Source organism: Mustela putorius, unplaced genomic scaffold, assembly GCF_011764305.1.
Source record: "Mustela putorius furo isolate JIRA1106 unplaced genomic scaffold, ASM1176430v1.1 tig00003853_pilon_pilon_pilon, whole genome shotgun sequence".
Classification (NCBI taxonomy): Eukaryota; Metazoa; Chordata; class Mammalia; order Carnivora; family Mustelidae; genus Mustela; species Mustela putorius.
Window position 1 is genome coordinate 14016087 of NW_025422005.1, and position 17189 is coordinate 14033275.

At 51.1% G+C, this 17189-nt stretch overlaps 2 protein-coding genes across 4 annotated transcripts in view; one reads left to right on the forward strand and one right to left on the reverse strand.

Annotated features, from left to right (window-relative positions):
* OTUD3 (OTU deubiquitinase 3) overlaps positions 1 to 7751 on the forward strand; it is a 29889-nt gene extending 22138 nt beyond the window's left edge. For 2 of the 3 annotated variants that reach the window (XM_004741306.3, XM_004741308.3), the window contains 3 exons: positions 257 to 353; positions 1495 to 1679; positions 2680 to 7751. In XM_004741306.3, the coding sequence (XP_004741363.1) occupies positions 257 to 353; positions 1495 to 1679; positions 2680 to 2856 (459 nt within the window). In that variant the 3' untranslated portion in view covers positions 2857 to 7751. The remainder of the gene's footprint in view (positions 1 to 256; positions 354 to 1494; positions 1680 to 2679) is intronic. The other variant, XM_004741307.3, reaches the window with a different exon arrangement.
* Positions 7752 to 11843: 4092 nt separating this feature from the next.
* LOC101678904 (group IIE secretory phospholipase A2) lies at positions 11844 to 16975 on the reverse strand. Its single transcript, XM_004741305.3, has 4 exons — positions 16936 to 16975; positions 16057 to 16195; positions 15774 to 15880; positions 11844 to 13882 (listed from the first exon to the last, which is right to left on the reverse strand). The coding sequence occupies exons 1-4, from the start codon at positions 16973 to 16975 to the stop codon at positions 13740 to 13742; spliced, it is 429 nt and encodes a 142-aa protein (XP_004741362.1). The 3' UTR covers positions 11844 to 13739.
* Positions 16976 to 17189: the final 214 nt, after the last annotated feature.

Consider the following 17189-nt stretch of genomic DNA (forward strand, 5'->3'; position numbering starts at 1 on the left):
TGGGTTTTTTGTTTTTCTTTTTCTGACTGGCGTTTACACTAGTAAAAGTGCAGTTTTATATAAAGGAACTCATTTATATTAAATAGTTATTTCAAGTTACCAGCCTTATTGAAAATTAAGGTGTTTCCTAAATGGAAGGGTCTTGAAGGCATGCCCTGATTCTCACTGTTAGCTTTTCTCACGTATCAGGTTGTTGACGTGGAGGTAGGTAGAAGAGTCTACCCAGCCTTGACGTGTTCCTTTGTTTCTTGGATAGGATTTTAATTTGATAGTCCAGAACCTGGAAGCCGAAAATTATAACATTGAATCTGCAATAATTGCCATGCTTCAGATGAACCAGGGGAAAAGAAATAGTGAGTCCATGATTGATATTTATATGCTTTCAAAGTGGTTGTGTTGGTGACTTTTCAAATGTTTGATTTTTATCAAGGCACAGGTAGTGGTTATACTGCCATTTATCACTTTCTGCATGTGGGTGTGTTTTACAAGGCCCTGGCCCTGCCTCAGGGAGAAGATAATCTGGAGTTGAGGGGAGGGGGGCAGAGGGGAGACAGGGAAACCAGCATAATAATACGTACCAGTGGAGGTATAGAGAACCAGGGGGCGCATGGAAAGGCCACTTAAGCTGGTCTTGGAGGGATGGAGAGTTCAGGGAGGACTTTTTTTTTTTGAAAGAGGAATCCCTTATAATAACAAAATGATAACTGAAATAGACTAGAGAGAACTGAAATAGACTAGAGAGAGAAATAACTGAGTTTTCTAATGGAAATATATAGATAACTAGTATCCATCAGCTGGTGATAAATTAGAATTTTGTTTTACTTGAACTGGGTTTAATTCTGTGACTTCGTAGATGGAAAAAAAAAAAAAAGACATAGTCTTAGTGTCCTCACAAGTTATTCAGAATGATTTTGGTACATATTGCCGGATATGTGCCAGGTTCTACTCCCAGCATGACTGTTTTCTATGTGTTTGGGTATTTTCTTCTTTATATATTTGCTGTGCTTTCTCAGAAAGCTGCGAGTAACTGGGTCTTTGTGACGTTAAAACAGCACCATCCGGTATAGTGTATAGTTGACATGTATGGCTGAGTGAGAGTAAGGAACTGAAGCTTCAATTTCATTGAACTTTAATCATCTTTAATTTAAATGGCTACATATGGCTGGTGGCTGCTGTATTAGGCAGTACGGATTTGGAGTCCGTTTCCTTTCTGGGTTTTGGGTGCAAATGAAAGATTTCCTCCTAAAAATACGTGTTAAAAAGTGGTTTAATAAGACACTCTGCAGGTGGGAAGCTGATGATTAGGCTGGTCAGCAGGTTTTTTTAAAATTTATCTTCCAAATAGTACCAGTCATTCCCCCCTGTGATCCCCACTGTATTGACTTGATGTTAGAATTTTGCTTCAAGGAAACATGCTCTCTTTGGAGTTATGCATTGTTCGGTTGTATAACTGTCTTAGGTTCTCAATTTTAATAAAATACCTTTCTTTGGAAGATGCAGAGGAGAACCTTGAGTCCAGCGGCCAAAGTCTGAAGCCGTGTGGCCCTTTATGGGAGGAGGGCGGCAGTGGCACCAGGCTCTTTGGAAATCAGGGCTTAAATGAAGGCAGAACTGACAACAACAAAGAGCGAGCCAGCCCCAGTGAAGAAAACAAAGCAAATAAAAACCAGCTCCCAAAGGTATGAAAAATGGGCTCGCAAGGGCCAGTGATGGGTGGCGGTGACTCAGTGACAGTGGTGGGAACTGCGAGCTCATCTTAGTGCGTCATTGTTTTCTGGTGCTTTGAAAGTAGTTATTGCAGAAAAAATGGGAATGCATAAGGGGGCATCGAGAAGCAGAATGAGAACCTTGCTTGTCCAGTTTGCTGCATGCAGTGACGTATAGAGGTGGGCCCGGCCGTGCTGCTCTGTGTACACACATACAGCCTCTCTCCCCGCCCAGTGTTACTGTGCGTCCAGGTGCTGCCAGGTTAACCTGTGTTATACAATAAATGCCGTCATCTGCACTGAAAAACTTTGTGTGTAAATCTTTGTATGTTGCTTTTTTTTTTTTTTTTTTGTGGCTAGAGTCCCAGAAGAGGAATGGATAGGTTAAAGGGTATGGACATTTGAATCTTTTTAAGGCCTTTTGATAAATTGTCAGATGTTTCCCGGAAGGGTTGTCTGTCTCTCTCCCCGCCCCTGACTCCTGCAAATAGTATATGGTACCATTCCTTTTATGGAATTGGGAATTAATTTTAAAGATTTTTCACCAAGCAGTTCTGAGCCCCAAATGCAGCATAATGTCAAAAGCCACAGGCAGTGGTAAAAATGCAGTAAGCTTCTGAGGGTTTTATTAGGGTTACCTGGGGCATTAAATTATGTAGAGAAAGGGGTCCTCTGGCATGTTTGAGCATTATCTCGTGCAGAACTGGGGTTAATGTTTCTTAGGTCATCGTGAATTGGATTTTGAGAAGAATGAAATTTATTTCTTTTGCTAGCTCAGCAAAGAGATAGAAATTTAAGTGTAAATTAGAGCTGTGATGGGAAAGGCATCACTTCTGGTGTATTAGGTGGGTTTTCTCTGTTCTTGCTGAGAAGCAGCCCCATGACCTCTTGGATCTGTCCGCCCCGTGTGTCCCCTTGGCCTGGTGGAACCTGAGTCCGCAGCGCGGGCAGCTCACACGGCCTTCTCTTTCAGGTCACCAACAGACAGAGGCGGGAGCAGCAGCGACTGGAGAAGAAGAAGCGACAGGAGGAGAGGCACCGTCACAAGGCCCTGGAGAGCAGGAGCGGCCACAGGGACAGCAGCCGAAGTGAAGCGGATGCAAACACGCAGGTCACCTTGGTGAAGACCTTTGCCGCTCTCAACATCTGACTCTGGCCTTCTGGGAGCCGCGAGGAGCGGAAGGGAAAGGAGCGTCGCGTAGCAGGCTCTCCAGGGAGGCCGACCTCTCACAAAGTGACGTGCAGGCGCCCAGACTCACACATGAGCTTGTACACTGAGTCAGTCTGCTTTCAGGCTGCCTCTGTTTGGCTCAGACTTTTGTTAGTGGTATGTTCTGTCTGATGAACGTTCAGTGAAGCCATTCCTGTTCTGCAATTAAAACATCGAGTCCTAGGGTTGGATAGTTAGTTTAGGCAAAAACCTTTTAGGTGTGGTTTTATTTGCCTTGAAAATCAGAGTTCAGTGACCCTGGGATTTTTCCTGAGCACTTGGGGTGAGTTTTGCCATAATTGTTCACGAAGTAGTTTAGATTAATTGTTAGAAATTCAGAATGACAAGTTTCCTTTGGTTTCCTTTAATTTTCAAGCAGATATTCACATACAGGATAGTTTGTAAATGGTCTTCAACTCAGGAACATGTTTAGATTTAATTTTCTACTAGTCCAAGTTAATCAGAAATTAATTCAGGAAAGATTTTTCCCAAAGTTATAGGATACGAGGGTTGCGGCTGTAGTCAGGGTGGAGATTCAACAGCTCCGTTTCTCTCCTTCCTCACTCTGAGGCTGTTTCAGGTGGGATGCAGGTGCTGAGTTTGCTTGTGCGCACGCCTTCTCAGAAACGCGCCCGATGTTGATTAGGCCCGGACTTGGCTGGAAAAGTGGTAGTGGTGTTGAGGTTTTGGTACTTGTTTCTTGACACAGAGAAGGTGGCATGTTACTGCTTATGAGGTAATCCTGAACTTCTGACCGTATGGAGAGCAGAACCCAGGGTTATAAAGGGAGAAATGAAGAGAGTCCAGTCTTGGTCTGCAGAGACTCTAAGGAGTTACTTGATTTTGTGCGGGCAGAGGTCTGGAAGAATAACTAAAGCCTTTCAGGTTCACCTTTTAAATAATTAACTGTTTTCTTCCTCACTGTTCTAGACTTAGATACCTTCAGAGAAGTAGTTTGACCTAATGCTCAGTTTTCTTAATGTTGTGAAAACGGAATCCCATCAAATGCTGCATTTCTTTCTTTCTGTTCCAGCCCTATCTGGGATTTTGATGTTGGAAAAATTCTTCCGCACTCTAGCACTTGTCAGGGACTCAGGTCAGCCCAACAGGGCAGAGGCCATGGAATGACTCCACAGTTCTGACATGAATTTGGGAGGTGGAGAGGGGTCAGTCCTAAGACTGACAGGTGACTGTGAGCTTTTAACCCAGAACGTATGAACTGGACAGTCACGGACAGTCTTGGCCTTTTGGGGACCCCGTATTTGGACAGAGAAGTTCTGCTGAATCAGAAGGTAAATTAGTTACTTCACCTCAGGTTTCAAAATTATAACTGTTCTAAGGACAAGGGAAAACAATAAAAACCTTTTGACTGAATGGATGTACCATTATCTGGGCTGGGCCTGGATTCACTGAATTGCTTTTTTCAGCAGATGATTTGCTTTCTTCAGTTTTAATGATGTGTTTTAATTTTTTGTTTATTGACTTTGGTGACTTTTTGTAGTTGGAGCACCTGTAGTTTCTTGGAACTGCTCTTAGGCCATTGCAATTTGGGTTTCTTCCTGGTACAGAGCTTTGTAATAGTCAGCAGATTGGAAAGTGCCGAGCATGTTTTCTTTGCACATTGTGGAGTCCTGACTCGGAGGCTCTTGTGTTCAGTCCCTGCTCATGGGCTCTGATGCCTTACTGTTTCCAAGGGAGTGAGATCAGTGCTTACGGATCGATCATTCTCTTGGCTTTTGACTCTGGACACTTTCCTGACTGTGGTTGATCTTTCCTGAATGAACACTCTTTCTTGTCCATCCAGTAGGCCTAGAGGGCAAGAGACCAGATCCTCTCAGGAAGGTCAAGATCGTGGTTTTGGAAACTCAGCAGGATTAGGAATCTGAAATAACCATAAGGGATACCCCTTGTTGGGAGCAATAGAATTGCTTTATTTACCTGGTTAGTGAAGGTGGCCTTGGGCCCTGTTGGGTTTTAGAAGTTTAACTAGAAGCTGCTAAAAAGTTATTAAATAATATTGGGCACACTTGTTAACAAATTACCAAATTCTGATAATAGACTTCAGCATTTCTGGGGTAAAATAACAGTGGTTTTAAAAACTAATCTGGCTTCGGGAATTTTCTCTTACTACCATTTCATAGTTTCCCAGTTAAAATTGGTCTGCGTTTAAAACGTTAGTTATTAGGAATGGGGTACATGTATTCGACTTTAGTGATCTCTCTCGCTAAGCGTGTGAGTTTAGACTTTACTGCCCCAGTCTCACTGAAGGATGAGGTAGATGGGATCCGTATACTTAGTTGCCTTGTAGGCATTTGAAAATTACTTTATTGGCGGCCAGCATGGAGGCCCAGTGTGTTTGGCTCTGGGTTGACTGTTGTTGGAACTCTCATCCCCAGCCCAGTGACTCATGTGCACCCCACGTTAGGAGGCGCGTGTTGCTTAGCCTCTGGGCTGCATTTTGGCTATTAGAAGTTAATGTTACCTGGGGTTGTCTCAGTAGTCTTTAGTGAGGTCAGGAGAAGGGGATGGGGCAGTGGTCTGTAGCTGCTTATTCGTCTTAGAAACTGTATATAAAGGTTTTATGGATTTTAAAATAAGATTTTTTAAAGGTCAAAATAAATAAAATTTTAGTGGCAACAGCTTTGTACTAGAGAGGTGGATGTATTAAAGCAACCTAGAACCACACCTTCTAAATAACACAGTTGCCATCAGGAGGTATTAGAGAGAACGCATCTGTACGTGTAATTTTCAGTAGTGTGCACATATGCTTTCTGGAGCAGAGCCTGGTTGAGGGATGGTGGCAGAAAGCAAGATCTTCGATATCAGCGGAGGTGGTTGTCTGTATTTTCTTTTATAAGCTCTGAAAACACTTCCAAACCTGTTTTGATCCTGAGGGCTTGTGAAGTGGGGTCTCCCTTGCAGGGCGGCTCTAGCAGGCATCACGGGAGCCTTTGAGTTGGTCATCGGTGGCGCCCTGCCTCCTCTCCCTGGGGTTTACGATGTGAAATGACAGGGGCCTGGGCGAGGGGGGCCGTGCGACGTCGGGGAGAGCCGCTCACTCGTGAAGTCGGTCGGCATCGAGGGACTTCAGCGCTGAACTGTCCTCGTGGTGCATCCCTGTCGTCCATGTGCAGTTTCTCTCATTCTGAGAAACTTCAGTCTCTGCCCGGGTTTTACTGGGTCTATATAGAATGCTGTCACTTGACCTCTGAGAAATGGTCAGCTTGAACGTGCAGTTGGTTCCCAGAAACTGGGATTTCTAGTCCATGCTGACTAACGGTCTCCCTGAGTCAATGGAAGAAAATGGAGCGCTTGGTCTCCGTGGGTCACACCTGGGGCCCTCGCAGACTCCCATTTTGGGCAGACACGTGGTTCTTCACCTTTTTACCTTTTTACCTCAAGGCTCTGTCTGTCTGTAGCAAACGTCTAGATTCAGAGTCTGCTGCTGTTCTCCCGTTTGGTCATTTTCAGTCGTCACTGTCCACCTCCGCGTTCAGAACAGGCGTGGGAAACTCTGGGGCCTTCTGACAGTTGTTCGGAGGTGATTGAATAATAGCACTTTTTTACGACCTGTGTTTTCCTGACTCTAAAGCAGATTGTGTTTTTCTGCTGACACTGAAGCGAAGGTCTTCTAGATGACGTATTTAGGGAAATCTGCTGCCACATACTAGAGGGCAAATGAGTTACTGGAATGAGGCGGAGGTGGTGACTCCCCCCCCTGCCCGTCACAGAGTCTGGTCCCTGGGGAATTGGTGGGCCTACAGGTTGCCTCGCTCTGCTCAGGCACCAGGTGATGTTCCTGGTGACCTCAGGCTCTTAGCCATGTCTTCTAAGCATACTAGTCTCTCTCTGCTAGTTAGGGGTGCTTTGTAGCTTGGTTAAAATGGTTAGCGTCTTTGCAGAGTTACCAGAGAAGGGGCTGCGGTCATGAAGAACGTTTCTGTAAAGCATGAACTTCTGCGCCGTGGCTCGGTTTCCAGCAGGGCAGCCCCGCGCTCCAGAACGGCTGCGACTTCCTATGCCTGTCGTCAGGTGGGCGGCCATCCTCGGACAAAGCACGTGAGGGCTGCCCCTACCCCTGCGCACATCAGCAGCCAGCAGGCCCCATGGCCGGCCGTCTGGGACAGTCACTGGAGCTCAGTCAGAAACCTCAGCCTGTGGTTTGAGCCTCTGGCAGGTCCCTTGACCAAAACTTGAAGAACACTATTGTGGGGCTGTCCGCCATGTTCCCACACTCATTGTTCATTTTCCATGGCAGGAGGGCCCTCGGCCTCCCCAGCCACCCTTCCAGCAAGCTCCAGGACCACCGAGCTCAGTGAGAAGACGGAAGGAGCCGGGAGTTAGACTCGAGCCCTGTGTGTTCCTCTTGCTGGCGCAGAGGTGCCGGAGGGCGTGAACCCCCCGGGAAGGAGCGCGGTGTGTCTGTGGGGAACACGGGCCTTCGCAGGCTCAGGAACCATCTCTTTTTTCTAATTGCACTATACTTGTCCTAGCTTCAGTCTGGAGATACTTACCTCCATGGGGTCACAATCCTTAGACTTAGCAAGTCTTGCCTTATCTCTGGAGCTTGACGGGGAGAAATGTGACCATTGTCTGATGTCCATAGTTCATTTCCTCTCAGTGGTTTCTTTTCACAGATTGTGTTCATCTGAACCATTTTATTTTTATTTACCAAAGTACTGTACTTGGCTATTTGCAGTGTTTTCAAAACCAAATGTTTCTTTTTTTGTGTGTTTTTAATCTTCCATACTTGGTGCAATAGAAGCTGCAAAGATGTGCCACTTTATCTATGAAATGGAGTTTTGTATACCAATAAATTCTAGTTTAAAGACAAAGCTTCGCGTTGTTTTCGCCAGCGGGACCACCGTTTGAGTGCATGAGACTGGGAGAGCATGGCAGCTAGTGGCCTTTTTAGAGGCCGTGGCATGGAAGAGGGAGGGCACGGTCATTTGGGTTCTCACCAGGCTTGGAGCAGCTGACGAGCTTCGGTACAGGTGGGTGCCACCACCGCGCTCGATGGCAGAGCTGCCCTGAAGGACGGGGCGCTAAAGGTGGGTGGATACCTAGGAATATGTCTGAGAATTCGGAGTTGTCTAAATACGGAGCAGCTTCTGTTGGCTGCCACTCCAGAGCTCTAAGGGTCGCTTTGACCTGTGCTGGGAGGAGGCCAAGCCCACCAGACGCGTGGGCAGCTGGGACTGGAGCACAGATGCCGGGAGAGGTCCTCCGCAGGGGGCAGGGCAGGGAGAAGGGCAGCTGCAGAAAACCAGGAGGTAGGGAAGTCCCCAGTGGTCACAGGGGCCAACCCACACGAAGTTCTCTGGCCAATCACGTGGTCAAGGCCGGTGCGATCTCATTGGGCCTTGCCACATCCTGGGAATTTTGGCCTCGAGACTCCCACTCTTTCTAATTTTATACTCAAATTGGCTCCACAGTACCTTGATGCCAGAAGGTATCCAGTAGCACCCTGCGTGAATGGACATGTGGCTACGGGCATAGATGTTTCCCCCGGTCACTATCCTTGAGTGATCTTCGTCTCCGTCCATGACTGAGAGACCTCCGGGCGCACATTCCTGAGTCCGTGAGGCCAGGGGTCCAGATCCTGTCAACCCAACTGAGAATCTTTCTGAAAGAACCTACTAGAATCAAAGCGATGTCCCAATTCAGGTGCTCCCTCAGCTGGATTCCAGCCGGCAGTGATTCACCAGAGACCCGAGGTGCCACCTGCTAGCTCAGGCGGGGGTCCAGGGGCTTCCTGCCTGGGCCCAGGTGACCCATGAGGTCCTGTCTATGGGGCGGGCTGAGCCTGTGAGGTTAAAATGTTCTCGGGCCAAGTAGGGAATGATCAGAGTATAGGAAGTTTGCTGTTTACAAACGGCAGTGCTCACTCAGGGTGAATGACAGCAGGATGCCAAAGACTGAAATACCACAAGGGGGACAGTGGCTGGTATGTGTCCCTTTTCGGTAACTTCATGGTTGCCTAGGAGAAAGCTGGTTTGGAAACCCAGGTTTAACGTTTCTTATTTACCAGTCGTCCCGCGAGCCTTTACACGTGCCCCAATGCTCGGAAGGTGGAGATGTGCCTTGAGATACAATAAAAATTGGTCATAGGATGCTCTGCGCCAGTGTGGGTTTTGGCTGGGCCGCTGGACGACGTGGGCCCTCGGATCACAGTGACTCAGCGATTGAGAACTTGTTTGTTCGTAAGGGGCTGGGACCAATCTTGCCGCTTCATAGGTACCGGCTTGGCAGAAGGGAAACTTGTCTGAACCTCCCTATGGCAGAGTGACTTCGGTACCTCAAGGTTCTCCCACTTTTATTCAATTTTTTTCACCCATCCAAGCATCCAAGAGTCCATGCTGCATTTACTGGACCTGTATTTTCCAGTTCTTATTTCTGGGCATAGACTCAGGCATGGACTCTGTCCTCCCAAGTTTCCAGGAGTGAAAGGGGACATACACACGATGTGAAAGGTGATCCTATACCAGGAGGACCGTGAACTCAGGGAAATCAAGGAGGCTTGGCGGAGGAAGCGACACTTGGCCTGGGCTGAAAGGGGAGAGAGGGAGACCCTACAGGGGTTATTGCATGTTCTAAGGACAGTTTATTAAGGATATACAGTTTGTTTGGGGAAAGACTGGGCCCTTTTTGTTGTTGTTGTTAAGATTTTTTTTATTTATTCGAGAATGAGCAGGAGAAGGAGCAGAGGCAGAGGGAGAAGCAGAGCCCCCGCTGAGCGGGGAGCCCAATGTGGGACTCTATCCTGCCACTCCAGGATCACGACCTGAGCTAAAAGCAAACACATAACTGACTGAGCCACCCAGGCACCCAGACTGGGCATGTCTTCAAACATGTGTCCTGTGGCTTTTCCTACCGAATGACCAAGGCCGTGCTTGCCGCGCGACTCTCCGAGATGAGGCGGACTTCGCCTATCCTAACTGTTCAGTGGTGTTGGGAGTTGGCCTCTGGGTGCATTTTGATTTTGGAGCCCTGCACAGGTCGCAGCCCTCCAGGAACAGAGCTGCGCATGCTCTCTCTGGCCAGGTGTTTCCTCTTTTGGACCTCCGCTTGCGGCACTGACAGTGAATGATTTTCAAATGTCTCAGCTTAAGATCAGTGAGCACTCAGAGTAGTGAGCTCCGGGGCTCCTTGAATAAACGAGCATAGGATTTATCCTGTGCCTGCTGCCACATCCCTAAAATAATTCCGATTATCATGTGTCCATGGATTCAACCGAACAGATACTTATCTAGCATGAACTGTGATGGGTGCGGTAGGGGAGGCAAAAATGCTTAGAGCAGCTCGGCCGGGATGGAGCTTCTGGAACGCTCCACGCACTCTGAATACCTTGTCTCACTTAAATCTTTGAACCACTCTGTGAGCCTGGTGATTCCATACCCATTTTACACATGAGGAAGACGTAACAGGCCCACGATCGCAGACGTGCAGCGGGATTTGAATCTAGAGCAGTCTACCTCCACTGCACTGCCTAGGAACCTTAGACAGGGACCCCGATGATGGGGCGTAAGTGGACCAGGAAAGGTGCCAACACGTTGCCTGGCATTTCAGAGGAGGGTGAAATCTCCAGCTGGAAAAGCATCACGGAGAAGGTGGCATCTGAGATATGCCTCAAGCGTGCAGATTTTCACATGTGAACAGGGAAGCTTCCAGGCTGAAGACAGCTCTGTACAGAGGTGTGAAGGCTGAAAGGCGGTGGGTGGAGGCAGGTTCTGGGACTGTTCATGATGATGTTGTGCTATAAAGAACTGTATATACGGCTGGATCACCGAGGCTAGAAAAGCAGATGATGCCACGCCTGAACACCACGGGTTGATGGACAGTGGGAGCTACTGATGGTTTGGGGGCAGAGGAGGGAGCGACATGATGGAAATCAAACTTGGGGAAGAGGAAGTCAGTCTCGGACGGTGACTGGCTGGAAGAAGAGGGTCCTGCTGGTCTAGTCTTGCTCTAGGAAAACACTAGTATAGAATAAGGTGTCTGTCTGCAGGTTGGCCACATCTGATAGGTCTCTATCTCTGGCATTCAGCGAAGGACCAGCTGTGTCGCCGGTGCACACACATACACACTTACTGGAGGTTCAAATCTCCAGCAGTGACACCACGAAGAAGTCCCAAAGAAGCAGATGGAGGTCTGGTGGAATCCTAATCGGAAACTCCAATCTGCTTTGATTTCTCATCCTTACTCAGCAAGTTACTTGATCGAGCATTTCGTGAATAGCTTATGTTAGGGGTTAAGTGGAACAAAGCAAGTCAGTCCAAATCGTGTCATCAAAATTGGAGAGGCCATCTATGAACATTGAGGTAACAGGGTCCCGCCCCCAGCCCTGAGGTAGCCCCCAGGCCTCATGCGTTCCTTCGTTTATTCAGTGAATTACTAAACACAAAGCACTTAGAACAGTGCTTTAATAAACAGAAAGCATTTAGAAGTGCCAAGACTTGTTAAAGTGTCAGCTATCATTATGGCTGTCATTCATTCACAGGACACGAACGCTTATTATGTGCTAGGCATTGTCTGCACTTTCACAAACGCTAACTCATTCAAACCTTGCCACAGCCCGCCCGCCTTGTTCCAGTGGGCCCCGCGTCCGGGTGTTTTGGGTTTCAATGGCCACACGAGTCACTCGGGGTAAGGGGCTGTCTTGTTAACCTACAGGTTTTGCCTCCGTGGGCCTGGGGTCAGGTCTGAGAGCCTGCATTTCTGACAAGCTCCCGGAAGATGCAGTTGCTGGTGTCCACGGGCTGCACAGAGCCGCAGGCCTGGAACAGAGGCACCGTGGCTAACTGGCTGAGCAGAGAGGTCTTGACCTGGGAACTGTGTGACCTCAAGTTCAGGGATTTTTGGTCATTGCTGCAAGTGTGCACCTGGCGACGAATGTGCGTACCACAGACATGTACACGGAGTCCAGATCCATTTATTGATTCCATGAACGGTTACGGATCACTGGGAAAATGGACTGCACGGGTCTAGCTCGGAAGTTCCAGTTTTCACTCGGCCGGATGGCCGCACACCTGTCGGGTGAGCCGGGGGCCGTCCCGTTGCTGCCTCACACCCATCGCGCCCAGAGCGTACCCTCTCTCCATCTCCCCACACCAGCTCCCTCTGCCCGTGTGCCTCGCTTATGCAGTGACATCTAGTGTTCTAAGATGTCTGTAAGGGCTTTGTGGTTTTTCTCAGCATATTATTGATGATGCCGAGGGACCCATTTCACCCGCCCAGAAGCTACTTTGTCCCCTGATGAAGGGAAATCTAGTTAAGAGCTGAATTTAGGTTTCCTCCTTGTAGCTTAAACCTAGTGGACACCAGAGGGCGCCTTAGGACCACTCTTCCCGACACACGCGCTCGCTTGCCTCTCCAATCCCTGTGTCGCTCTTAAGACCTGATGGTCCTGTGACTCCTTGCAGGGGACCAGCATCATTCAAAGTGGCAAAGTGCGCTCACCACCTCCCCTCCCCCTTTTGTTTTTGCTAACACAGAACATCTGCACCTTTCAAAGTTTATGACGATCATGTGTCTGCTGTTTTCTCACTCTTCCCTGCCCTCCAAGTCCAGAAAGTTGCATACGCGCCATGAAAACGACAAATGGCGTGAACATTTATTGCGTGTCTGCTGTGAGCTCTGTCCCTTCTGTGTAATACCTTGTCCCATGCTTGTCTCATTGGATGGGCTCATCCCAGTCCTGGCAGGCTTTATCACCCTACTGTAGAGAGTAGAGAGGATTCTGTCCATACTGAGTAGACTTTGCTGACGTACCTCGCTTCCAGGGTTGGCCGCATCCCACCTGGGGGGAACCCTTCAGTGCCTTAAAATCTTCGTGGCTCCAGAGTTAGATGCCGGAGGCTGATGTCTTTCCTCCCCCCTCCCCCCCATATCAGAAGCCTGACCCCGCCAGGGCACGATCTCCGCGGATCTTCTCTGGCCACTCTGGCCTCTCCAAGTTGACAACCAGAGGGTTAGGTTGACATGGCCATATGTGCCCATGCAGGGTGTCATTGGTTGATACCAACGCATGAAGAAACAGAGGCATGCTGGCTGGGAGGGAGGACACCCCTGCAGGTAGAGCGTCCCCTCTCTGTCCCCTGGCCACCTTTCGGTCAAAGGAAGGGTTTGAATGATTCATGATTCTGGAGCTTTTTTTTTTTTTTCTTTCCCCACACTTAGCCGTTCTGCTAATCGGAGGGATTTGAGGCCTGCTGACATGGTGGGGACAATATTTTTAGGTTGGTATTTTTCATGCTTCTCACATGACACCATATGGCCAGATCTATTCCTTCTGGAGATCGCCATTACTGTCTTGCATAAGGTTGTAGAATGTTAGAAAAAGAGAATCACAAAAACTTACTCTAAGGGGAAATGGAAAGGGCAGAATGTTAGAATTCCCCGCAGAGGTCACCGTGTCCCATTGGTTCCTGCCGCATCCCCAGTGCTTATTTAGCACATTGCTGGCACAGGGTAGAGACTCGGAAGAAAAAAAAAAGTGAATGAAAGAAACTACGGACTAATGAAATCCTATAATGATAGAATCTGGGAATCAGAGAATATTAGAATCATAGGACATTATTCACTTACTTAGGAGAGGGAATGGGGATCTCAGGGCTGGGTTATAGAATCTTCTGGGTGCTAGAGGGTCCCTTGGCTCTTCCTAGGAGGACCAGCAATGGTCCAGGCCACAGTCTGGGAGCTCTCGGGGGTGGGGTGGGGGTGGGGGTGTGAGAAAGGACTTTCTGGAGGGAGAGCCTTTGGTGTCAGTGCTGCCCAGACCGGGGCCGCTGGAGGTGAGGCCCAGTGCAGAGGCGGGCCTGGCCCTAGCAGGGCGGTGTGGGGCCGCTGCACAGTGTGTTGGGATAGCGCACGAAGTTGCGGTTGTAGGTGCCCAGGTTCTGGCGGAAGCAGAGGGCGGCAGTCCGGTCACACTCGCAGGTCTGACGCTGGCAGACGGTTCGGCCGGCTGATGGGACAAGGTGGGTCAGGGACCCTAGGGCTTGAGCCTCCCGCTCTCTGAGGTCTGCGTTCTCTGTCCCATTCTGCTGGGAGCCCACAGCCGCGGGGGTGTTTTGGGTGTGGGTGGAGCGGGGCAGGGCCCAGGGGGTGTCTGGGGGACTCCCAGGACACTGGGAAGCTGGGGGACATCTGTCCTAGCTGTTCTGCCTTCCTCTCCCACACCCATGCACCACCCACCCCTGCCCCGGCCCTCTGGTCGGCCGTCTGGGTCTCTAATGCACCTGCTCCAGCCCCAGGACAGATTTCTAGACAACCCCTTCCCTGTGGGAGCCATGGATGGTGCTGGAGGGCAGCCAGCGAGCTGACAGGGGAGCAAGAAATGACAGCAACTCAGTCCCAGGTGACCTGTGCGTCCCGGAGCAGCCTGGGCCCAGACTGGAGCCTGTTGGGACTGAAGCTCGGGGCTTGCTCGGGCCCTGGGGCTGTCTCCATTCGAGGGGACAGAGCCCGTTTCTCTGGCACTTGTCTTCAGACTCCCTCTCTAAGTGTGTGCTCACACCTGGCCTGGGGTAGAGTCGGCTTCGGTTCTCTAAACAGCGGGGTCCCAGGGCCTCCCCTTCTCTCCAAAGCCTCTGTTGGCCCTTGGCAGCTCTGGCTCCTCCCTGTTCCCATGAATACATCTCACAGAAATGTCCAAGCCTCCTCTTTTTCCCCTCAAAGGTCAGCCTCCACTTCCCACCAGGGTTCTGCCCACATCTGCTATTCCAGCAAAATTCAGGGGTTTATCGGCTGCCTGGGTTCTTTTGGGTGGTTCTTGCTAGGAGCTAGATTAAGCTGGGAAAGGCAGTGTGACTGGCTCCATTTTATAGATTAGGAAACAGAGGCTTTGGAGAGGTCACATCTCTTGCCCAAAGTCACCCAGTGGGGGAGAAAGTGAAGCCCTGATCCTCTGACCCTGTCCTCCTGACACCTCTCCGCAATCATGCCCTCAGTGCCATTCCAGACAGGTGACTCGTTCCTACCTTGCATAACCCTGCTGTGACGGAGAGCTCACTACCTGTCAAAGCTGCCTTGCTGTGTAAAGAGATGGCTGTGGGAGCAAGAGACTGAGCTAAATCTGCCTCCAGTGGTTTTGGTCCTGGCTCTGCCCACCCTGCTCCCAGGACAGGCCTTAGAGATCAGAGCTGTCTTCTTTGACTCCCCTGGGTTCTTCGGCCACCCCCTCACTCAGCCCCCGCCCTTCCCTCCAGGCGGCTCTGGCTTTGCAGCGGGGAGGCTTGATGCTTGGATCTGGGCTCCCTCCACACTGCCACCTGGTCTGGGAGGCTTCCATGGGGCTGGGGACCAGAGGAAAACTAATCCTCAAGTGGGCATTGGATCTGGCAAAGCTGAGCAAATAGATCCAGCCTGAGAGCCCCACCAGGGGGAGTCAGCCTTCGAGAGTGGAGTCAGCTGTCCCAAATTGTAGTTCTAGCTCAGTCTGGGACTGTGCCCTCGAGGGTCTGTCCTGGGGACATTGCTCTGAACCTTGCTGCCCAGGCCCTGGAGAGGGGGTGTGGGTATAGCTCCTCTGGGCCTGGCTCAGCTCTGCCTCCTTTGTGCCTCCTTCTCAGGCTGGAGCTGGGGGTTCTCTGGTGGGGAGAAGGCCTGGAGCCAAGGCAGGAGCCCACGGGTCCTGGGAACTTTAGACTGGATACCAGTCTGGCGGGGGGAGCTCAGTCTTTCTCTACAATGCCCTGATGATGGAAGACCTACCCCGCCCATCCCTCTAGCCCAGGGTCCGGCCCTGACGAGGAAGCAGGGGCCGCCATGGGCGCGGGGGGGGGGGGTGCTCCTGTCTGAAGCTGCTCTCCCCCATCCAACCTGGGGTCTGGGGCGTTCCAGAGCTGTTCGCTTACCGCAGAAGATGTTGTTCTTGCTGGCAGAGAAGAGATACCTTTCCAGCTTGGGTTCACAGCCCATCTTCTCCAGGCGCCCGTAGCAGCAGTCATGGGCATGGCAGCACCTGGAAGGGTCACGTTCAGTCTGGAGGGGCCTGGGAGCCAAGCTGGGGTGGACCAGGGGCTGCCGGGGGGCCCAGAGCTCCAAGGAGAGGTCAGCCTCCACTCGCAGGGTGTCCCAGCTCCTCCCCGCCCCCGGGAGCCGCCCCCCCCCCCACCGCCGGCAGGGCCATCTGCTCACCAGTCCGTCTGGTCCACGGGCCAGTGGGAGCCCCCAACACCGCAGTAGCAGCCGTAGTCATTGTACTGCAGCGCTGGCTTCCCCGTCATCCTCTCGATCATCACCCCAAACTGGACCAGGTTCCCGCTGGCCAGGGCCACTGCGGGGACGGAGGGCAGAGGCGGGCAGACCCATCAGGGCCCTGCCCTCTGCAGCCAGCTTCCCTCACATCCCCTTAAATCTGAGTCAGACACCTCCAGATCGTCCAGCCCACCTCACCACGCACCTTGCTCCCAACAACAATGACGCCAGCCAGTAATGATATTCCCACGCCGTCCATCCCACCCCGATCCCTAGTGCTCACCCCGCTGTGACAACGTACCCAGGGCTCCTCCCGCCCCCCTCCCTCATCTCCAGACTACCACCCACTCATCCTCCTGCTTGCACCCCCCCTGCACCCCAAATGTCTCCCAGCGGGTCCTGGTCATTTCCCCAGGCATCAGCTCCATGCCCCCAGAGCGCTCTTCCCCACCAAGTCCCATCAGATGCCACTGGATCGGCTTCATGACCTCCTGGACTTCCCCGAATGCCTCCAGATCCTGCTGATACAGCGGTGGGGGTTTGTCCATCCAGGCAGGCTGGAGCCCAAAATGGAAGCTCATGGGGAAGACGTGGAGCGCAGGGGGCAGGAACCCCGTCTGTGTTACCATGGGTCCCCACCAGCCCCTTTCCTGTGCCCTCCCAGGCCCCCCCCGGCTGCATTCCCTCCCCCCACCTGTCCCTTCTTCCCTGGCCTGTGCTGCCTTAGGCACAACTGGCCTAGAGTTGACCCCCCACAACTTCCCTAGAGCCTGGTTCCAGGACCTCCGGGGAAGAGAGAAGGTCACATAGGTCACTTACCCAGGAGGCAGAGGAAGGTCAGAAGAGGGGGAGGCTTCATCCCGAGGGGAGGGGAGGTGAGCAGGGGGCAGAGGAGCTGGGCTACGGGAGAAGGAAGTGAGCGGGGTGCTTCTGATCTCAGGGCAGCTCCCCAATTAGTTAAATACTGGGTCCTGTCCACTCCCCATCATTAACCCCCGAATGCGCAGTGATGCAACTATACTTCCAGGTCTTTGGTCAATTCCCCAGGGGAGGGGCCAGTCGGGGGCCTATGC

Excerpts from the sequence above, each read along its gene's own strand:
- LOC101678904 (XM_004741305.3), bottom strand. The coding sequence starts at position 16,975 with ATGAAGCCTCCCCCTCTTCTGACCTTCCTCTGCCTCCTGG. Across the intron at positions 15,881-16,056 it reads CCCGTGGACCAGACGGACTG|GTGCTGCCATGCCCATGACT; the intron begins GTGAGCAGATGG and ends TGACCCTTCCAG. Across the intron at positions 13,883-15,773 it reads CAAGAACAACATCTTCTGCG|CCGGCCGAACCGTCTGCCAG; the intron begins GTAAGCGAACAG and ends TTGTCCCATCAG.